Genomic DNA, 22,990 nt, shown 5'->3' with positions numbered 1-22,990 from the left:
CTAATGATGATTCAAAATTTAATGTGGCACTCTGTATTTAAAAAAAGTCTTGCTTGATCACACCACTCAAAGAGTTTTCTGTTTGACTTACAAATGCATCGGAAGATATGGCAAGATAGGATAAGTGGTTAAATATTTGGGTTATTTTTTGTGGCAGTTAAGTTGATGTTTCAAATAATTAGTAAAGAATTCATGACAAAGTTTGAGCAAAGTTTCCAATCCTGTTAGAATGTTGTTGGAAGCCTGAAGCAGTTGTTCACTGAAACCAATTTTACCTTGATTTCTATCAGTCAGTCAAGATCTTGGTAGGTCCATTTGGTCCTAGTTGGTAGGTAACCGATTGTACAATGTCAAAATTTGGCGGTCTTGGTTGAGTTTGGCTTCTTGTGAACGGGGACTGTTTAGTGAACTGTTGACTAGAGACCTGTCGGTGTTTAGTTGAGGAAGGGTACTGTGAATGTGACCTTGTTGGAGGCCTTGGTTGTTTATTTGGAAATGGAGGAAAATTCGAGTGATTTGTGTTGATTTTGGGGGAGTTATTATGGTTGGGGAGAAATCTTGGAAGATCTAGATTTGAAGATGGATCAACTAAGTTCTGGTTGATTTTTGGGAGATTTTTTAGGTTTCCTCTGTATTTATCATAACTTCTCTTAGGAGGAGGCCTGCGGGGTTTATGGCTCTGGGCTCTCAAGAAATCAGGGTTGTAAGGCCCCAAAAAGTTGGAATTTGACGAGAAATCGTTTTTGTCCAACCTAGAAGGGAGCTGTTCGAAAGAACCAAACTTTGCCGACAACGATACCCCTTGAATGCTTCCCTGTGGTGGTTCGAGGTTGTACTGAAGCAAATTTGGTGGTGGCTCAGCAAAGTTATGATCGAAAATGTTCGGACTATTCGACTGTTGAACGGAATTATGTACATTATTAGGGATGTTCTGATCTTGTGCATAGTTTTCAGGTGGTTCAGCGAAGTTACCCCCGACCAGATGGACGTTTTGCTGAGGATTTAGAGCATTATTTTGGAAATTCTGTTGGTCTTGTATACCAGCGAAGTGGTTCTGGAAATTATCCGAATTGGTGGGTAAGTTCAACTGACCGAAATCTTGAGCTAAGTTCACGAAAGTGCCATAGTTAGACCCTTGGGGACCACCGTTGAAGTTACTGGCCGGGGCGATGGGAAGGTTCAGTTGCGCCGAAGGAGGGGCTGGACTATGGGAAGCGTCCCCGTGGGTATCTTCGGAGATCTTAACGTTGTGGGGACCAAGGGCAACTTCTCCTGAGCTCTCAGGTTGAATTACCTTATTGGCCTCAGGAGAATCGAAAGCTGGCTCTAGCTCGAAATCAGTATCAAAGTTACCCTGATCGTGTTGGTCTTCGGAAGCGTCTTCGGAGGGTCCATGTTCATCGCCAGCGTAATGGTCGGGTTGTGGGTGCGTTTGTCTGTAGTCTGTGAACGGGACCGGCGAGTCTGGGTTTGACGAGGAAGCTGCCGAGAGTAGTTTGCCCACAATCGTTCCAAAACTTGGTTCCACTACTTTGTGCTCATTGATCGTTGATTCTGCTCCGTAGTGGGAAGTGTGGGAATTTTTGCCGGACGGTATTTTCTTTAGTATGAGTATTCCTGATTGCACTCCTGGTGCTTTGTCTTTAAAAGTCAATGTCGTGTTAGTTTCATTGTTAGTTTAGTATTGCCGGCGTACGAGAACTATTCCAAAAGTGGAAAAATCATTACAGTGTTGAAAATATCGTTCAACAATCATCTCAAGCTTTATTTTAGCTCTTTTGGTCGGGTTCAGAGAGGTCAGAAGTCTCTCTAACTTTGTTAAATATGAAATATCAATGGAATCAACAATTCCGAAGGAATTGTCGTTCCAATAACGTGAGTTAGTCATGTTAAATATGCCAAATCGCGTGTTAACCTAGCAGCATCTTCGGAAAATTAAGGTTTCTCCTTTAATTAGAAGGAAAGTGTAGATGAAGCCCATAGAATCCTTGTAGAAGTTCATGGTGGCAAAACTCTAACCGATAAATAATGTGAAGAAAGGTTTAGAATTTTCAATATCGGTGATTTCAGCGTGGAAGACGATACTTCTTCTGAGCAGCCAAAAAAGATGAAGAATTGGAGATACCTCTTACTCGATGAACATCGAAGTATCAGTCCAGAGGCGTTTGCAGAATAATGAGGAGTAACTCAGCAAGCTTTGCATACCAGTGGAATCCATGGAAATGATTCAAAAGCCAGATAATTTGGTGTCATATGAACTGATCAGAGTAGCTGATTTATAGGCAACGATGAAAGTGTTTTTCATATCGTATTGTGACTAGGTGTATGAGAAATTATTAATCTACTTCTCAAATAGTTCTCGCAGCCTACACATAGGTACATACACTGTAGCTTATTCAAACAAATAAAGTAGACACAAGAATTATCACAACGATTTCATGACAAGTTATGTGAATTTCAAAAAAGCGAATATGTACATCAGATGTTCTGATTTGATGAGTGTTGTTCTTAGGTGAAAATATTTCTCGAGCTGCAGTATTATAGATCGATGTTGACTTTTCTTTTAGAATCTGTCCATTTATAGAGGGAGATCTATGAGTTAATGAAATATGTGAATTTTAAGTATCAGCAGAGATGTTATTATCATCGGTAGATTATCGAGATATCCACATAAGGCGATTACAGCTTTCTCCGAAATTCTTCTTCTTCCACCAGATCCATTAGTCGTAACCTATCGACGAAATTCTAGAAGTTGTAAAAACGAGAGTATCTACAGGCATACTGTCAGCGCTATATGGACAACTTTCCTGACAAATTAATGCTTTGGTCGCAATCGATATGGTATCTAGTCTGATTATAGGTTTGGGTAAAAAGAGTCGTCTAACTGGAAACTGTAATAATTCAATGAATGAAAGTACTTGACGACTCGTAATTTAGAAACAGTCAACTCATTGTTCAAGTACCAATTAGGCGGCGATTCTACCTATAATTTTTCCATTCACAATGACTCCATCGAGAATTTTTCCCGTGAAATCATTTGCTGAAAGGAACTGGTCTATGGGATGGACATAAGCACTTTCAGAGAAAAGTTAAATATAAAAATAAACTTAGGAAAAGACTTCCGACACTTTCCAACAACTGGAGGTGTCACAGAAAAAGAGGACATATTTTTAAACACTCAAGTAATGGATTCAAATTCACAGTCACTTCCTATCATTAAATGCAAGGTGTTTGTACCTGTAGTCTGATTAAACTAATGCATTCACTTCTCTTTGGAAATTGTGCAACGAAGAGAAAGAAAACATAAGTTATTTTGAACTCTATGATAGATACCATCAATATAAATTCAAAAAGTGAGTGTATTTGGAAGATAATGAAGTTTTTGTATTTTATAAGATGAGAAAAATACCTGGAAATGACCCATGATAATCTGCGTGATGGAAATGATCAGGGAAAGATGGTTCAGGTCCAGGATGCTCGTATTCAATCTCCGAGGGATGATAATGACCATAAGAACCATCTATAATGAAAGATTTCAGACCTTTTAGTTAAGTATGAGTTGCACCAACTTACCTTCGTGCACCTCTGAAGAATGCATATCTCTAAAGGCTGATTTAGCGATTTTTTTGCCAAGATTTGTGATCACTTCACCCTTGGCCTTCACCAGTTTACCACCTCCGACCAAGAGGTATCCACCACCCTTTATGAGTTGACCTTTCAGAGCCAACACGCCGCCTTTGATGGCCTTAACAGCCTGGAGAAGGGTGTTCAAGACTGCTTTCTTCATCCAAAAAGGGTCTGGTTTCTCCTGCTACAGAAAAAATACAAATTAGGAATTCTACCCGTTTTTAGTCACTTATGCTGCCTTGGAATATACAGTGTTGGTGATAATCAGCGATATGATGTGAAATGTTTGAAATAATTCGAACATTTTCGTGACTAAGCATTCTAGTATGTCTGAAAATTGAGATCCATTAAAAGGAATCCGTATAACCTTCATGAGATCTCGGTGGTAGGTTATCTTTCGATGCCTATACATTGTAAAACGTAGCTGCAGGAGAAAAAAGGGAAATATGGCAAGTATATACACATATTTAAGAACATTGCAGCGTGTGAAAGATGGGAAAATTATTCATTTGTTGCAAATTGTGCTATGAAGTGTTTCAGTTATGTACAAAAGTTTGCTCTCTACTTTCATAGCCTCTAAGTCATCTTACTTTATAACCACGTCGGTCAATTCTTTCAATTTCAGTATCAGCGAATGTTTCCGTTAAATTCGCTTCTTTTGAGTCGTTTTCATCCTGAAAATTGAGAGGAGTTTTTGGTGAATAGCTTATGGTATAGACGACCAGGCAGGACTGATGTTTGGTTGGGTATCTTCGGTTGAAAAACTGTTTTTACTTACCACTGGATAAGGGTGGTAACTGTACCCATGGCTAGGGCTAGGGTAGCTTTTTCCACTGCTCGAGCTGGAGCTAGAGCTGGCCAAAGACGAAGAAGCTGCAGCGGACGCCCTTCCAATCAGCCTCAGCTTAGCCTTGGCTCCCTGAGCCAGGAGGGTTTTCAATGAGCCTAACAAGTCCGGAGATGAGGACCCTGACCTTTTGGACCTCTCGTACTGGACATGGACGGCATCCAAGTGTCTCCGTTCCTCTTCTGATATATCTTCCAGCGTTATTATACTCAGAGGTGCTTTGATGGCACCCGTCCTAACTTTATGGACGATGAAGAGCAGAAGGAGCAGAGCCAAGGAAAGGTTTCTCTGGAAATCGATAATTTGAACCTTTATCGAGGTTAAGAAAATGATTCTGGTTTATCTAGTGGTTTTACGAATTGAATATTTGTTTGAAACGGTGTCAGATAAATTGAGTATTTGGTAGATACCCACTGTAGTAGGCATAGAAACGTCGGCTAAGGTATAACCGCAGAAAGACACCTAATTATCCATCATCATTATGTAGGTTCGAGTTTATCTGTAATTGAAACTGAGTATAACAATTTCCAAGGATTAAATTTAATTTTCCCGGAAATGAGAAGTGATCTAATCCTGATTGAGTTTCCAATTCCAGCGAGAAACTGTCTTTATGCGCGTCGAAATAAAAATTCGAAGAAAAGCAAGTCGACGAGTTCATTTCCCGAGCTGAGATTCAAATCATGGGAAATTTAGAATAAAGCCCATCACGCCTTTTAATAGCCGTTTATTCGACGAAGGAAAAATGACGGAGGCTGTGATAATCGACGTCCAAAGTTAGCAGAGGTTTTCATCTCCAGATTTTATGGAAATTTAAAAACACTATTACCAAGCTTGAAAAATCTCTCCCCACAAATAGTGGGTAATTTCTTATGCGGAAGCAATGAAGAATTGTTCAGTTTTCTTGTGTTTCAGATGTTGGTGGAGAAAGCCTATAAGAAAGTTTGAAGTGTTCGTGTTATATGGAGATTATTTATAACTCCAGAGTCCAGAGAGAGGACTTTGAGGCAGCCTGTACCACAGTTTCGGCCGTCCTTATAGATTCCAATGGATACTGAATTATCTTCCAAAGATTAATCCTTGGGAACCCATAAATTGGACTTACGTGCTGTTCTTGGTCAATACTAAACAGACCAATTGTGTCAATTTGATAATTATTACCAATTGTAGATTGAGCAATTGTTATAGACAACAAACTGAGCTCGCCTTTCCATCTGAGTTTAATTATTTAAAGATGTGAGTGCAGAACATATTGCGCCCGTATTTTGCTAGATAAGTTCGAGTTTTTGAGTGTTGTAAGCTGCTTCAGGTAAGGCTAGTTCGATTTTTTCACTCTTTTTGCTTCCTTTTTCATCCACCCCTACGCTAGTTGAAATTATCGACTGTATGCTCAAGAAAAATATGCATAGTGCTGTATTTGAAGAAAACTTGTGGTTCTGGTTGCTGATATATCAATGGAACTTTATATTTATGGTTTCTAAATGAATAAAATAAACAAGATCTTCAATATCTTCATGCTGTATTGCTTTTCATCAAGAGAATAACTCACTATGCACCATTACCTGGCGTACCTACCCGACTACCATTATTTTGTAAAGAAGAATTGATATTTTGAACCTTTGCCTCTTCAAATGTGATCGAAAGCATTGAATGTACTTCATTGGACAGAAAATTTCCAGCATATAATAAAAGAAACTGGTAAGAAGTGGCTTGTTTATCATTAATCAAAATCGTTGACGAAGAATGGAAATCTTTCTGATTTCAATCAATAAAATGATTAGAGGAATGAAGCGAAGAATACTCAAACCCATAAATCAAGAATGTATACCATTTAAATTGCTATGAATTTATCGGAATATTTGTAGGACGAGTAGGTCGTTGACAACGAGTTCTCGTAACAAATTATTCATCTTCTTAATAAGTTGAGATTTGCTTTATTCAGTAACTCAGCCATGAAGACGAATTTTATACCAGACATTGAAACGATCGTTGGAAAAATTTGAAGGTTGAATAGTGTATTTAGCTTTCAAAAATCTGCCAGTACTCTCATAAATTCATTTCGGAAATTACGCTAGCAGTTTATGGTTTTTGTCTTCGATATGTTCAAATTAAATCATTAAGGACGTGTCAGCATCGAAGGAGATTTGCAATAGATCGGTTTCGCTCTAGTTAGTGATCATCAGTATCATCATCAGCCATGTCTGAGTTCACTTCTTTGCGTATAGTTGTAATATTGCAACAATTTCATTTGGAGTTCATTTGTGGGGTAGATAAATGTTGGGGCCGCCACTACTCACTGTCCTAACCTTTCCCAAGAGTAAACCATCGCCAAACTAAGGGTGGTTTCATAAAGCGTTACTTAGGACTGATACCGGAGAAAGGGACCTATCTAATTTGCAGATGGGGTTGACGTGTTTGCAATCTGCCCATTAGATTGGTCCATTTTTTGGGTCCTAGTTTTCAGGAGCTAGGAAGTTTCAACACTCTCCCTCATAAAAGTCGACTTTTCCTGCTTCAATTTTCCGAATCCAAACACCGTGGAATTCATTATTTCACGTGTCTGGAGTCTGGGTCCATACAGTGGCAATCTCATCAGGACTTCCAGCCCTTTTTACGCTTAATATCTTCTAGGTCAACGTCGAAGTCTATTTCATTGTTGGGGGGATGTGATGCAGCGGCTGCGCTTGCAAAAACATACGTAGGTATATTGTTCTAATCGGAACAAAACGGGGGATGAGACAGGATTCGGACAAAAACCGAACAGACATCATAGCACGGCTATCTCTGGGGTATCGTACCACACAAATTGTTAATTATAAAGTTATGCATTCGTGTTCGCCTATTTTTCCGAGAAAAGTTTTAATTGAAGCTACTCCATTGTTGCGTCCGCGCTAATAACGTATCAGCTTGATGCATTTTCAAACGCAAAATGGACGAAATTTCACACGGTGCTGTTTCATGAAAAATACCCCAAAGTTTCTGGGGCGTTAATCTTGAACGACGTTACCGAACAGTTATCGCGCGATATACAGAACCAAATTTCATGACAAAAGTGAATCTGGAGGGCTATTTAGCCCCAATTTGGGGTCCAGACTGTTAGGGGCTGATTGACAAAGGAGAACTCCCTTAAAATTCCTCTTAAAACACTCTTGAGCGTTTTACAGAGGAAACTTTGATTCTTACAAATATTTTTACAGTAGATCCTTGAGCTCAAAAGAAACACTTTTTTCCTATAACATTTTGCCGAAGACTCATCATCTATAGTGTGTCACATCAAGGATTCAAACAAATAACGTTCAATTCCAGTGTATCCTTATGACAATAATTTATGCGCATTCCCCTTTGAAGCATATCAATAATTTTTAACCGAGTCTTATAGAAATTACGACCAATTAACCATTAACCATTGTTCCCAAATCAACTTTCCTTTTTCATTAGACGGTCATTTTATTCAGATGAACTGGAAGCAGGTAATTTATTGCTGACAAGGAAAATGGTGTAAGCCGAATTGTATTGGCCATCAAGTTCACGGTTATGCCGATGTTTCGGTGATATATCCATGTTTAAACTAAAGTGAAAGTTGCCATAACGCAAGCTTTGACATATATGTTTGGATTCTGTTATATCAAATAATGTACGAAGGATATTAGCAGTGAAAACGATCTAGTGTGTTGATCTCCTTATGACGGGTCAATGGCAATGACTCATATACAGGATGAGCGTTGAAAGCTGGGCACATTTGTCAGTAAATATAAGCTATTTCTAAAATAGGATAACATAGGAGAACATTGATATTACGAGAGTTCAAAAAAGTAGCACTGAGAGCCTGCGTATACCTACTCATATGAAAATCAGTACTACAATCTTCTCCTTTGAATGATATCGATAGATATAGAAATATGCCTCAGTTTAATGCAGTTATTTGAATACCGAAAAGGCAGTCTTGATAACCTTTCATAATATTGTATACAGGCACGTACTTGACCAAAGAATCTATTTGTATTGAGCTGCATTCGGTAGAGTCAAAGGAAAAAGTATTCAGTGAAATGAGTGGGACTTTAAATGAAGGAACAAGTCAAAAAGTAGCTTGGATGATAAGTATACTCCATTCAAATTTATTTTAGCAGTCGGTTGGCCATGAAATAATTTTCTCAAGTTTTTGTAACTAGAACGGAGTAAGGTTGGCACTCATGAAATGTCGTTGATGTCATAACGCCGTTGCCACAACTAATATCAATTTTTATTACGAAAATGCCCAAAGTTATTGAAAAAAAGAGACAGGGTTTCAGGAATTGCTATTTAGAATTCAGGTCCGCTCATTCAAATAGTTATACCCTGATATTCTAAAATCCACAATACGTCAGACGGTAGCGAAAATATTCAATGTAAGAGAATTCATATAATGTTTCATCTGAATCTAAACGACTTATATTTCAGCTGAATATTTCCACAATCAGAAAGATTGTGAATGAAGAGGATGACAAAGAATTTCCTTCTATTGGGAGACCCAAAAAAGTGGTGGCATTTGAGAATTTTATGTTTGCGTGAATTAATGCGAAAAGGATTTTTGATGAATGTCATCGTAGAATAAGTTCCCGAAAATTGATTTTTCATTTGACTTGTCCTACACATTGTAAATGTCTTAAGGTACCAATAAATACCTAATTATTATTATTATATCCATGTATTAAGATGATCAGCCATGGGCGAACACATGACCAACATTATTGGTACTACAATGACTACGATTGTAGTATATAATCGTATCCATATCAGAAACGTATGCAAACAGTAGGAAAACTTCATCTTTTTTTCTCACATCAATCCCACTCCACCCTGTATATTCAATTAGAACTATGAATGGTACTGGCGGAAATGGAGGACAAGCTTCCCCAGATCATGTTTCGTAACATTCTGATTACACCTAAACGCAGTTATGTCAGGTAATCAGATCCGAGATTTAATTATCTCCATTAGATCATAAAAATTACTCGAAAATCATAATCCGGTTGGCGTGTGTCACCGGACTACGACAATCCGGGGATTTTTCTTGGCACGCAAACGTCTCCTTCTGTGATCACTCCAACCTATTATGTGAGTACACGGTTGGTTTGTAAATATTAATACAACCTTCAACCGTGAATGGTCATGGTCTCTTGTTTTCTTTACCTCAAGCATGGGGAAAGTGGAATTGAACTTGATTTAGGCGATTCAATGGGTTCTCTGTGAATCGTTGATAGCCGTTCAAGGGATATCTTGAAACTGCGATGATGGAAAAATGATGAAGATGGCGATATCATAATTTTGTATCAAAACTGAAAGTTCTCTGACCTGAGGAAGCCTGGAACATAGAACTTTCAAGTTCTGAGAAACACGCCTCGCTACTGCAACACCCAACTCTAATCATTCAATATTGGAACCTCCAAACGCCAGTTTTGGAGCCAAAAATTCAGGGTAGTTTGTTCTTCGTACGCCCAAGTTTGTCAAAACGATCATACAAAATTTTTTAAGCTTTCAAATTGGCTGATTATCGAGAATGAACTACATGCTTGATTTCGAAAGCTCATTCTTGCAATAAGTGGATCCTCTTGTCGTTCAATTCTGCTGGTTATCATTTGCAAATAAAATATTTGAACAAAATTTCACAGCTCCATTTGATGTCGAAGGAATTAATTTTTGATTTGATGGAATCTTCAATCCCTATCTCAAATAATCCAAGCATAAAATACACTATAGGTCTTCCTGATTCTCATCACCATTGTCACCATTTTCCTTTTAAGTATCGCTGAAAATTATGATTAATAATGGCTCCAACTGATCCGATATCAATCAGGAAATGGTATTGAAATAACCAACAAAGAAATTACATTCACCCAACTTCATTTCTCCAATTTCTCCTAACTCAGTCTATTCGTAATTTTTTCTTTGGAATTTTTCAGACTGGATGACAATTAATGAGCGGAGAATGAATGAATATTCAGCTCATGACTTAATCACAGGACCGTTCTAACAACCAAGGTGTCAGTGATGTATTTTTTCAAACGTTATATTCAAATCTTCAAAAAAGGGAAAGTGAATCAACGATTTAATTATTGAAATAAGGATGCACGCTCTGCTCATACCTTTCACTGCCAAAACTTTGTTGATTCATGAATACCGAAAATCAACAAAACCATTTCATCTTTTTTTGATGGAAATATGCATAAAAAGTGTTATTGTTCTCTCAAAAGTTGAATCTTCACCAATAGTTCGTATATTTCAACGCTCTAATTTCCCGTATTTACTGACGCTTCTGCTGGAACCGTTAAATTATCTAGTTATGTGTGAGAGAAGCTGTGTTTTCTCTCTTCAAGTTACTGCTTCTCTTTCTTGCTTGATGAAAAGGGTCTAGTGTTGTTTTTTGATCCACTCCGTCCCGTTCCTGCTCTGGACCGATGAAGGAGAACCTTGTTCAACAAGAGAGTCCTCTCGTTATCCTGACCTCCCCTGTATCCCTACACCACCCCAAGAAATCCTTTATGTCGCTTAGCAAGAAGCGTAGTTTTTCTCGATTTTCCAGGGCGTGTTTGTGTTCCGTTAGAGACACTCAATCGGACGCTAGTTTGCGGACGGAAACAATGATAATTAGCGAAAGATCGGTTAGTGTTTCCATCAATATTGCACGGTCTATACAGGGTGTGAAGTTTCTATCAGAAATTTCGCAACAGGAGACGTAGACCTTCAGTTCTTCACCTATAATTCCAGAAATTTGACATTTGACATTCTGTCAGTCATCTGTCAAATCACCTGGTGGCAGAATGCCTCGCCATTGCTAGACAACATCAAGGATGCTTTGAATAGAAAACTTGCAGTAGCGAGGAGGTAATGTCTTTGAAGCCATAGACCTAAAGATCGCAGTGCAACGCATGCCCCTTTAAAATCTAGTAGCTGGGTAATTATATTGGTGAAAAAATGCATGGCATCTTCAAATAACGATGATGATAAAAGCTGAGCGCTACGTCAATACTGCTTTGGTATATTGTTCAAAAAGCGCAAATGAAATTCGAGTTGACCATTATACCAAGTGAGGATCGAAGAAATCACAAATTCACTATACATTTTGCCTACCAAATAACAAAAAATATTTCTGCCTACCGTAGGTATGTCAAACACACGGGTCCCTAAAAGTTGAAGGTTTGATAGGGGACCGACTTTGTAGCCCTTATAGTTTAGGGTGTCCCTAAGCTATTGAAAGTTGGGGAAGACGAAATCCCTTAAAATTTAGGGTTTGAGGTGAGAAAAAGCATCAATATCATAAATGAATATGTAATTTTGAAAAAACAAAGCAATTCTGCACCTCCCACAATGCTATTTCGACGACTAGTATCAAATCTGAAAGAAAACCACAAAATAGTAAAAGCTGAGAGTTTTGTTTGTCAAAGGGCGAACAATTTCCGATCAAACCGGTGTAGGTGTGTATTTATAACGAGAGAATCTTCATAAACTGATGGTCTGAAGAAGAAAGTGCGGTAGATGCGTACGACCTTAGCTGCGGTGAAAGAAGAGAAATGCTCACCTTCATGATTGCAATGTCTAGGTCCAGACCACTCACATGCACACTCTCCTTTTGCGAACTGAAGAACAGCCAACGTAGTCTTCACTCTCACTTCCACTAATACTGTCTTCGACCCAGTTTTAATTTTGTTTTATTGTGCAGATCCCCACTGTATCATACCCTCGAAATTTCCAAGCTTACATACAAGTTCCTCGGTGTGCAGTTACGTGTTTTTCACGATTGCATTTTCACTTTCTGTATTTGCGATTAGGGCGACAATAAAACAGGAGATAAGGAGGATTAGGAATGAAAATGATCGTCTGTTTGTGCTTTTAGTTCCTTACCACCTCCTCACAAAAGCAATTGTACAATTCATATTATACTTTCCACCCCATCAACTAGAATTTTGCAACTATTCATTTAACATCCCCAACATCATACAGTGGACAAGTGAAATGTAAGAAATACTTCAAAAGACCTCAATTTTTTCTATGTTGTAGATTTTGGCATCACAGGAAAAAGAGCAGAAAGCAAATGATTAGTTTTCCAAATATAGAGTGTTAAAGATGAATACTGAAGCTGATTAAAACAGTATCTTATCTATATTATAAGACTTATCACGTTTTCAAATTTGAATGATAGTGTGCTGGGATTAATTCACAAGTGTTAGAGACACCCTGTATGATCCGACGTTCCCTTTCTTTCCACCCAGTTTCCTTCTGTTCCTTCTAGTTCCATCAGCATCTAAATGGGAAGTTGTAGAAAGTTGCATAATGCAATCCAAAACTTTCATTGATAGGACTGTAGGAAGTGAGATTATCGCTTTGTTGGTATCTTTATCTGGGAAACTCGAATAATAATGGAACTCAGCTTTTAACTAATTTGTAGGAAAATTAGCGAAGATAAATTGAGACTTGATATCATCATCGAAATTCGAAGGGTAGTAAAATAAATATTGGGTAATCAAGTACGTTGAAAGTTCAATGCAAAAGGACGAGATTCATTCAAATATCTTGGAGATTAATTTCGTCAGAAGGAAAAATGGTTTGTAAAAAGTGGAAATTAAGATATCTACAATAGCTCTGCTCCTTACATTCTGTTGTTTGCCCATCAGTATAATAACACCCAAGAATCCTTGGCCTATATTCAGATTCTTCATTTTAGTGTTTACTATATGTATATCATATTCATCACATTCAGATCTACGATGATTTTCTTGGAGATGGATGAAATTCTCAAATTTATATCTAGAAGAGTTGCTCTTTCAGAATATGTTTCACGTTTGGATCTGTGGTAATTTTCCTGGAAGAAAAACTACTCGCAAGTTGACCATCGAAAAATTCCCAAAAAGATGGGGTCAGTTGAAACTTCCTCAAGACCGAACGGTTATGTCGAAATGGATGAAATTCTCAGTTTTTTTACCAGAAGAGTTGCTCTTTCAGAATATAAATCACATTTAGATCTGCGGTAATTTTCCTGGAAGAAAAACTACTCGCAAGTTGACCATCGAAAAATTTCCAAAAAGATGGTTTCAGTTGAAACTTCCTCAAGACCGAACGGTTGTGCCGAAACGGATGAAATTCTCATATTTTTTACGATGAGAGTTGCTCTTTCAGAATATGTATCACATTTAGATCAGCGATAATTTTCCTGGAAGAAAAACTACTCTCAAGTTGACCATCGAAAAATTCCCAAAGAGATGGGGTTAGCTGAAACTTCCTCAAAGTCAAAACCGAACGGTTTTGCCGAAATGGATGAAATTCGCAGATTTATAACTAGAAGAGTTGTTCCTTCAGAATATATATCACATTTAGATCTGCGGTTATTTTCCTGGAAGAAAAACTACTCGCAAGTTGACCAAAAATCGTCATGACAGAACTATCGAAATCTGACACCTACTGATGGAGGATTTTTCCAAATCAACCATTCATATGTAACAAAAAAAGGGATCTTCCAACAGCCGGTATCTAAACATAACCTAGTCTAATGTGGGATTTATTCTTTCGTGCGTTATTTATCGTTGTCATTTGTTATCCTTTCGCCATGGCGTCCTTCGTTTATATCAACTTTAGGGCCATGATTTAGGTCACACACTAGTAAACCGTTATTCCTGACGTCATAAATATGAGCTTTGTGACGTCACAGGCATATGTAGCAATATTCATGTGATTTTTCCTCTAGGACTGCTCCGCAATATCCTCCCACATCTTATATTTAAATTCCTGCGATGGGGCGTCTCATTTGAAGTCGCCAGTGATGATTAAAGCTATCAGTCGCGGAAAACTTGTTCATTCAACCGGCAAATAGTCGTAATAGTACCGATTGCTGATCTTGAACAAAAGGCATTACGTAAAGTATAAGGTTGACAACAATTCAACTTTCTTCTTCGTTACAAAATGCATGTGTGTATCGGTCTTGCATTTATAACAAGGACGTGAGCCTTCATTAGGTCGAAGATTGTATTATTATTAGTAAGGCTTCTACTGATTCACGGTTTGCAGTTGACTGACCCGACACAAGAAATCGGCTTTTCTCCTTTGATGACGCCTCATCGACACTTTTCATGGTTTCATGAGAATCCATCAAGTGATTGTTTGAACTTGGTTCTCCTGTTATCAGAATTTGGCATTTACTGACTCGACACTTTATTGGTGCTCTATTAATCTATTATATATACAAATTGCATTAATTCTCGAAATAAATATGCAAAAGTATATTATGAATATCCTTCTTCAGGGATTACTTAATGAGTTCATGTTATTCTTCAGCATTTTTCGTTTACCTATACACGTAATGAGAACAGCGATCGACTACCGATGACCACATTTGTAAAACAGGAGTCGTACATGATGGATTGGTTCATTATTCATCAATTATAATGTAACTGGTGGTATGTGACTGGAAATTGCATTTCTAATGAAGAAATTAGTTCTTCCAACATTGATACATATGTTTTCGACCATCTCTTCTGGAGATGTTAACATTTTGCACCATTAGGAATTAAATAATAATAAATAAATAGTTTATTAAAATAAGAGATCATATTTACAAGAGATTTACAGAAATATATCACATGCAACAAACTGAGATTCCGGTTTCATGATGGTTTCTACTGTCATATTTTTTTCTTGTAAGAGCAGACGCAAGCACTTGGAACCGGAAATTTGCCATACTCCAATTGTCCATCTTCAGTCAGATATAGCAATCTGACTGTGCTGTAGTTCTGTTTGCAGAAGAAGTAGTATCCCAGAAGCATTCTATTGATGAATGATTCCTTGGATCTGTAAAAATATAGAAAATTCTTTAAGAAACTTGTAGACTTCAGTGATAAGATTTAATGAGAATGGAACAGTGAGGACATCCTCTTGAAAGTATGAAACGAATTTTAAGAATTCTTTATCGGGGTAGTTTTTTACAGGAAATTAATTATTTTATGTACACCTCAAAGACTGGAGTTTTTTCAAATCCGTTCAGCAGATGAACTCATAATAATTACTTTCAATAATTATAATAATGGACTCTTTCTTAGAATACCGATATTTGTACCGAATCTTTATGTAAATTTTATGGGTCAAATTTATTTACCTCAGTTTTTCATGTGAATAAACGAATAAATAAATAAATAAAGAATTCCTACTGTTCCACCAACTTAAGTTTGAAAAGTTGTAAGCGCGCACCTTGACGAAGTTAATTTGTGTGATAAGCTAATAATTTCCATACTTGATAAAAGACTTATCAAAAAAAAAAGAGTGCATGGGGTATGGTTATGCTTCGAAACACTCTCATGGTTTTACTTTTTCGAGTTTGAGATAGTTGTTTTCTGTGAAATTACAGGTAAAGTCTACTGTCTTCTTTCTCTCTATTCAATATTTGAATTGTATGTGATGCTTATATCGAAACGTTTATTGAATTCCTATAGCGAAAATCTGCTCCATTTTTATGGAATAAAGTTCATTTCATAGGTGTTCACTTCGCGATGTAGTACTCCTTGTATTTTTAGTAGGCTTCACCTTAGAGGAAGGTGAAATTAACATGAAAAATGAAAATGTAATATGTATTAAGAATGATACTAGTGATTTTAAATAGTCTCAGAAGCCACTGATTTAACCTAGGTTGGTATATTTTCAAGTAGAGTAGATATTGACATCGAACTACTTACGTACAAAGCTGGTAGGTTATCCCTTGCTGATGTTCCTTGGTGTTCACGATAAACCGCAGCTTATAATCCTCATCCTTGGCTGTTTTGGGAAAAATAGTGACTTCCCTAAAGGCGCAAACGTTCTCTCCCTCATCGTCCTCTTCATCGAAGGGCGACCTGAGTTTTATATCGAACATTTTCGTTGGCTCGAAGACTTTACCGAAGGATTCTATCCTGAGCCTCCTTGCCAATTTGTTTATCTGCCTCTCAGGATAACGACTCGGCGACGTGCATTCTATCCCTTTGCAGTCCTCGTCCACATCCTTTGGTTTGAAACTTCTCTTTCGTAATATCCGGGAAGGGGTTGATCTTTTCGCTTGGCAAACCTGTCGAGATATCATCGAAATCAGCCACCTCTAAGTGAAATATTCGCCGAATAATCAACGAAAAGGGTTCAGATCCCAGAGAACAAAAGAAAATTTGCCAATTTGGCCCTAGTAGGATTCAAGATTCAAGGCAACTTGAATCAAGTATCAATTTTTGAAAAATTCAGTTTAGGGGATTTCAGTAGAGAACAGCCTGTATTCTGCCGAATATCGTTAATTTTCATATGGAGAGGTGTTTAGAATTGTTAGTAATTTCATTTTTAATTCGAAAATTACTAATTCTTTGTCGAATTATAATTAGCTCAAACCATCTACTATTACACACATGTAAAAAGTTCATAATTAATGTTGATAATGATTATATTTGCGGAGATCTTGGAACTTTCATCTTAATTACTCAATTATTATATCCATATTTTTCGATTCCTCAAAATAACTCTTGAATTCCCACCAATTTCCTTCATTCTCGCATTGTCTTCAGATCGTAGTAGTTCCTTCTGGCAAAGGTATTTCATTTATTTTTTTTGTCCACCTTATTAATCGTAGAATTGAATTCGTATCACGTTTGAGTTTTTTTACTCTTTCTTAAGAAACCTCTGAGGTCGACATTTTTAAATCCTCGATATGTAGATTCTGTGAGACTGATTTTTCACCAAATATAGGTAAGTTATGAATATGGATTGATTTTGACCAATTTCTCGAGTATATGTTTCAGTCACGGTTTGAATACTAGCTTGATTTATGCAGAAAATTGAGCGAAACTGAACCGTTTAATCAAAATTCCATATTCACACCGAATTACATGGTCCAATTTCATGGATTACAATTCAAAAATGCAAATCTTACACCAATTCATTTAATTCTTGAATTTTTGTTCCACCTGTTTTCTGAAATAGATCAACAGTTTTATGACATATGACTAAGCCACAATTATTATTAGCTACCATTATTTTTTATGATTCGTTAATTTTCAACCTTGAAATTGTACAATTGAAGAGAATAAGTATTTGGAGAGAAAATTTCGTATTTCACTCGATAATCGTCAGTTTCCTGAGAATATTTAATGTTTCTGTGTACTGTGTACAGGGTGAGTTTAAATTGGATTTATCATCTGAAAAATTGGTATATTTTTTCTCTATGCTATACCAGCACTCTTATATCAAATTTATGTATAAATCAGGCATATTATGTACCCCAAGCGTTACTCTATTAGTTGCCCGTGGGGCAACATACATCCTCCATGTCCATATCATCCTTCAGAAATTAAAATCTACGTATAACGCCCTTGATATACAGTATATCCCTAAACTCAATCGAACTGGACTTGGGTTGCATAGCGATTGGTGCATAATCATCATTGTTGGGATTAGAGAATCAAAAAAATTTAGATGAGAGAAGATTTTTGTCCCAGCAATTGAATGAATGATGACCAGACAGTGTTACTTTTTCGAATTTACCCTGAGTACCATTACTTAAATGAATAAATGACAATAATAATACGGGAAATAGTATAGGATCCCTGAAATTTCTGCATTTGAAGATAATACATAGATTTTAACATACGAACGAAAAAATACTAGAGACCGGAGGCTTTTATCAAAAACCATTGTAGAAATAAAATGCAAAAATCGAGTACTACACTCCAGCAACGGTTCTCCTAGCTTTTCGTTTTCAACCACTTATTTTGACAAAATCGACGAAGGTAACAAAAAAAATTTAGGTATTCTAAAAGTGTTTCTTCTGGACTCTTGTTTCTGATAAGTTCGTTTTCTGCTCGACGCGTATATCCGGACATCCTGTGTGAATATCTCGGTTGCGTATACCCATTCAGTCGAATGGTAATCTTGTAATATCTCACCATCAGCAAGGTTGCTAGAACAATCAAAACAGACACCACCACGTCTTTCATCATGTAGAATCTGCTCAACACGCACTTTACCCGATCAATACTAGATTCGACAATGATTTGAACAGAGCTTTCTGAAAATATATATACTCAATCCGATACGACTTTGTGTATACAAAAGTTCGTTTTGTGTAAATAAAAGCAACTTGCGTCGATGGTGTCTCATTATTTAGCGTATTACTCACTTGTGCCGGATTCAAGAATAAGGCCGGAAGATCTCCGAAAAAATCCCAGATACCACCGGTAAAGGGTACTACGAATCAGCTTGAGAAGTGAGACTATTCAAGTGAATCACTGTTGGGAAAGATCGTGGTTTTAGAGGATGCATTTCGCTAATATTCCGAGAATAATTTACGACCGCCAATCGAAACGGTTATGACTCCATTGGAAAATGATTTCAAGCTGAAATGCACCGCTAACGATAATTGGAATCAAACTAGAAATGAACCCTCCAACCCACCAAATACACAAAAGCGCTTGTAAACAATCAGGGCTATGTGAGGAACAAAAGTCGTTGTACAAATGAAGAGATTGAACCCTGAACCGTGATATGCCCTAATCCTCTGTTCATTTTGAGCCACTTGTTCGAATTATGGATTACGTAAAACTGAAGAGCAACTCGAAATTGAAGTGACAAAAAAAAGTTTGAATCCGTCTCGTTAAAACTTTATAACTGATTCGAATTGAGCCAAATATTAGGAATAACTGAAATGCGAGAAAACTTGTCGATTAAAAATCAAATCAAATCTCGCAGTATTTCTACACTGCGCAAAAAAATTAACGCACATTATGGAAATCTCAAATTTATTCTACAACTGAAGGTGTTCTCAATGATAATTATTTTTTTTCAGAATTATGCATGCATATGTTATCCACTTTCAACGGTTTTCTTCAATACAGATGTTTTCTCCAAGCAGGAATAAAAAATATGATAGATATTATCAGATTTTGAATGTATTGGCTCCATTCTAAAATCAGTTGTTCTCGATCAATTCTAGTGATCAATAGTTTTTCTGTCGTTTGATTTTCTACATTCGATCGCTATGCAACGCGAAACACGCAATTTGACCCAAGAGGAATGTGCCCAAGCGGTAGTTTTGCGAGAAGAAGGGTGGACATACACAAGAATTGCAGAAAGGTTTGGAGTTTCCCATACAAGTGTGTCCAGAATGTTGCAGCGATTCTGGGAGACAGGTATGAATGTCCGAAGACCAGGACAGGGTAGACCACGACTAACAACTGCCATTCAAGAACGTTACTTGAGAGTTTCTTCGTTGAGACAACGGTTTGCAACCGCTCGCCTCCTTCAAATTCAGCTTGAGCAAACTCATGAGGTGCAAATTAGCACTCAGACAATAAGAAATCGCCTCAGAGAGTATGATTTAAGGCCTCGTGTCGCGGCAAGAGGCCCAGCTCTTACCCCAGCCCATCGAAGGGCGCGTTTGGATTTTGCGAGAGAGCATATCCATTGGGAAGAGGCCGATTGGGAAAGAGTTCTCTTCACAGATGAGTCTAGATTCTGCCTCTATCATTGTGATCGACGTTCCCTTGTATAAAGACGTCCACATGAAAGATATGCTCAGTACAATATCCTGAATACTACTGGTTTCGGGGGAGGATCGATTATGGTATGGGGTGGAATATGTTTGACTGCTCGCACAGACCTAGTGGTCGTTGATAATGGAGCTATGAATGCTGAAAAGTATATAAGGAATATTCTTGAAGAGCATGTAGTGCCATTTGTCTCATACATTGGTGAAAATTTCATTTTTATGGACGATAATGCCAGACCCCATCGTGCGCGCATCGTTCAGGAGTACCTTGAAGAGGTTGAAGTCTCTCGAATGGAATGGCCAGCGAGAAGTCCAGATCTCAATCTGATTGAGCAGGTTTGGGACAACCTCAATAGAAGGCTGAGAAGTTCAGAAAATCATCCAGCTAATCTTAATGACTTAGGAATCCAACTCAGAGAAATCTGGGAAGGATTAGATCAGAACATTTTGATCACTCATTTTTAGTATGAACCCTCGTTGTCGAGCTGTAATTAACGCAAGGAGTGGAAATACCAAGTATTAAATCACTTATCAGCATTTCAATATTTTGAAAATTGTTCATTTCTCTTCTTTCACATAAGATTCGGTGAAATCCTGAATTTTTCTTACATTTAATGTGTCTTGTTTCGTTCAAAACCTTCCCGACAGAACATAAAAAAGAAGTTATAAAGTCAATGTAGAGTTAACTTTCATTAAAATTGAGATTTTTAGAATGTGCGTTAATTTTTTTCCGCAGTGTACTTTCATAGACTATTTTGCATGCTGTATGGGAAAGCAAATGAATTAGGGAGTTCCACCTAGGGGTCGCAAAAAGAAATGGGTACAGAAAAGTGCAACAAGTTTCCAATGATTCTTCGCATTTTTCTTGGAGTAAAGCAAATGCTTATGATGTCGTAAGATTACACCTGCTATAATGAGTGCTGAAACATTGAAGTATCCCAATAAACATCCGGGTGTACCCAGAGCTACTCCACATCATTCCAGACCTAAATAAAGAGATGAAATGTTCGCTGTTACGCTGATTACGCAGATGATCAATGTTTATTTTATGTCATATGTCTCCCACATCAACGTAGTTCTTAGCGAGGGAGGATGTTCTAATAGCAAATAACAGATTCACGATAAATGAAAATCATTTCTCAGAAGAGAAAATTCACACGCTGCTATATTTAGGATTCGATGTCTATAGAATGATTGGACGTCAATCAGGATACTTTAAGGATGTAAAAAGAATCACACAGTATACTGTGTGCATTCTTCATATAGCATTGCTTGTTTATTTAATGGGTCATTTAATTTTCTCATAATTTGTATGTTTTTATAGAGTAGTCAGTAATTCTTTTCAGCGAATCCGAATATTTTTCAGATTTCCAGTTTACAAAATGTCTCCGAATATGATGAAAACACCACTCCCTCTGCTAACTGAGGAGCTTGTGGAGAACGTCCAAGTTTCCAAAGAAACTAAAACTGTTAAGAAGAGTTGGAAGAATCTTTGGTGCTACTTTGGCGATGAAGACATGAAATGGAAAAATATTATGGTGTTGACTTCAATACATTTATTCTTTTTATATAGCGTTTATCACATACTCATCGTCAAGAAACTCTATTATATGTTATTCTTTTTCTGTGAGTAGTGATGCAACATACGGAATCGTATTTTGAAAGGATAATTTTTGCAGACATTTTCTATGGTTATGTTGGTGCTTTTGGAGTAACAGCTGGTGCCCATAGATACTACACTCATAAATGTTACAAAGTAAAACTTCCGTTGAGAATCTTCTTGGTGATGGCTCATGCCAGTGCTGGAATGGTAATTTGATCAACATTTTAAAGATCTTCTTGTACTAATTAAACTTGTAGAATTCAATGTTCCATTGGGTGAGAGACCACAGAATCCACCATAAATTCACGGATACTGAAGCAGACCCCCACAACGCCAGTAGAGGATTCTTCTTCTCCCACGTGGGGTGGCTTATGGTGAAAAAAAATCCTGCTGTCATAAGGGAAGGTCGAAAGGTAGATATGAGTGATGTCTTGGAGGATCCTGTTGTCCAGTTTCAAGAGAAGTAAGTATTTTCATCAACCTTTGGTACTCGATGTCATCTTTATCGTTTTTCTAGGCATTTCGGTCTTTTGTCTTTGATGCTGTGTCACGTAATACCGATTTTGATACCTTGGTACTTTTGGAACTACGAGCTTTGGGACTGTTTCTGCATGAATATGATCAAGTGGGTTTATTTGATCAATGGAGTTTGGGCAGTTAACAGTGCTGCTCATATTTGGGGTACTAAGCCATACGATAAGTAAGTATAGAGAGTGACTCCACAGATTCGAGTATTTTTTACAGATATTATATTAAGAGTTTTCTTAAATTTTATAATGAAAAAATCTCTATCCCTTCCATATACTACGAGATTGACAGAAATTACCTATTCTATCTTAAACCTTCAGAACAAATATTTCTACTGATATTGGTAGATGCAGATTTTTTCTTTTTCAGAAATATCTTGCCAACGGAGAACAAATGGGTCTCTTTCATTGCTATTGGTGAAGGATGGCACAATTACCATCACACTTTCCCGTGGGATTATAAAGCTGCCGAACTGAGCTGGTGGTTGAACGTAACAGGTGTCTTTTTGAACATATTTGCCGCTTTAGGTTGGGTTTACGACCTGAAGACACCCTCTCAAGAGCTGATCGAGAGGGTTGTGAAGAGCAGAGGTGATGGAAGCAGATTAGTATGGGGAAAGGAGGTGCCAGAAACGGAAGAGAAGCAGAGCATAGATTGAAGCTTTTCTTAGATTACCCAACAGTAGTTTTAGAGTAGGATAGACATCGTGATAACTGCTAGAAGTGGATGCAATAAAGTTTTTGTCTTCACTGTTAGTACTTGACTACAAACTTTTCCTAAAGTATTATGTTAAATTAAAATATAGGTACAGGATTTCTCGTGAGAGGTTTCGTTTTGGTGTTTGACCCTTTCTCTTCCCAAAACTGAAATT

The 22,990-nt window shown here is 37.4% G+C and overlaps 3 protein-coding genes across 5 annotated transcripts; 1 reads left to right on the top strand and 2 right to left on the bottom strand.

Annotated features, from left to right (window-relative positions):
• Positions 1-286: 286 nt before the first annotated feature.
• LOC123316029 lies at positions 287-13,164 on the bottom strand. Its single transcript, XM_044901938.1, has 5 exons — positions 13,099-13,164; positions 4,406-4,762; positions 3,574-3,811; positions 3,410-3,520; positions 287-1,641 (listed from the first exon to the last, which is right to left on the bottom strand). Exons 1-5 carry the CDS (start codon positions 13,162-13,164, stop codon positions 287-289), a joined length of 2,127 nt encoding a protein of 708 aa, XP_044757873.1.
• On the top strand, positions 5,628-22,944 carry LOC123315010 (stearoyl-CoA desaturase 5-like). Of its 3 annotated transcripts, none has more exons than XM_044900530.1 (6): positions 5,628-5,780; positions 21,355-21,614; positions 21,668-21,798; positions 21,849-22,054; positions 22,109-22,291; positions 22,489-22,944. In XM_044900530.1, exons 2-6 carry the CDS (start codon positions 21,371-21,373, stop codon positions 22,775-22,777), a joined length of 1,053 nt encoding a protein of 350 aa, XP_044756465.1. In that variant the 5' UTR covers positions 5,628-5,780; positions 21,355-21,370; the 3' UTR covers positions 22,778-22,944. The 3 variants fall into 3 exon arrangements, with proteins under 3 accessions (XP_044756465.1, XP_044756467.1, XP_044756466.1); XM_044900532.1 differs by lacking the exon at positions 5,628-5,780 and adding an exon at positions 15,737-15,839; XM_044900531.1 differs by lacking the exon at positions 5,628-5,780 and adding an exon at positions 17,542-17,616.
• LOC123315015 (protein spaetzle-like) lies at positions 15,014-18,966 on the bottom strand. Its single transcript, XM_044900542.1, has 3 exons — positions 18,388-18,966; positions 16,165-16,529; positions 15,014-15,286 (listed from the first exon to the last, which is right to left on the bottom strand). Exons 1-3 carry the CDS (start codon positions 18,439-18,441, stop codon positions 15,121-15,123), a joined length of 585 nt encoding a protein of 194 aa, XP_044756477.1. The 5' UTR covers positions 18,442-18,966; the 3' UTR covers positions 15,014-15,120.
• Positions 22,945-22,990: the final 46 nt, after the last annotated feature.

The sequence above is a fragment of the Coccinella septempunctata genome, chromosome 6 (genome assembly GCF_907165205.1).
Source record: "Coccinella septempunctata chromosome 6, icCocSept1.1, whole genome shotgun sequence".
Taxonomy (NCBI): Eukaryota; Metazoa; Arthropoda; class Insecta; order Coleoptera; family Coccinellidae; genus Coccinella; species Coccinella septempunctata.
Note: the sequence above shows the minus strand (reverse complement) of the source record. Positions and strands in the feature narration are given on the sequence as shown.

Coding starts and splice junctions, on each gene's coding strand:
- LOC123316029 (XM_044901938.1), bottom strand. CDS start 13,164: ATGAAGAATCTGAATATAGGCCAAGGATTCTTGGGTGTTATTATACTG. Junction 3,812..4,405: donor GTTACCACCCTTATCCAGTG/GTAAGTAAAAAC, acceptor TTTTTTCTGTAG/CAGGAGAAACCAGACCCTTT. Junction 1,642..3,409: donor TTATCATGGGTCATTTCCAG/GTATTTTTCTCA, acceptor TGACTTTTAAAG/ACAAAGCACCAGGAGTGCAA.
- LOC123315015 (XM_044900542.1), bottom strand. CDS start 18,441: ATGATGAAAGACGTGGTGGTGTCTGTTTTGATTGTTCTAGCAACCTTG. Junction 16,530..18,387: donor TTCTAGCAACCTTGCTGATG/GTGAGATATTAC, acceptor ATATCTCGACAG/GTTTGCCAAGCGAAAAGATC. Junction 15,287..16,164: donor ATAACCTACCAGCTTTGTAC/GTAAGTAGTTCG, acceptor ATATTTTTACAG/ATCCAAGGAATCATTCATCA.
- LOC123315010 (XM_044900530.1), top strand. CDS start 21,371: ATGTCTCCGAATATGATGAAAACACCACTCCCTCTGCTAACTGAGGAG. Junction 21,799..21,848: donor CTCATGCCAGTGCTGGAATG/GTAATTTGATCA, acceptor TTAAACTTGTAG/AATTCAATGTTCCATTGGGT. Junction 22,055..22,108: donor GTTGTCCAGTTTCAAGAGAA/GTAAGTATTTTC, acceptor TCGTTTTTCTAG/GCATTTCGGTCTTTTGTCTT.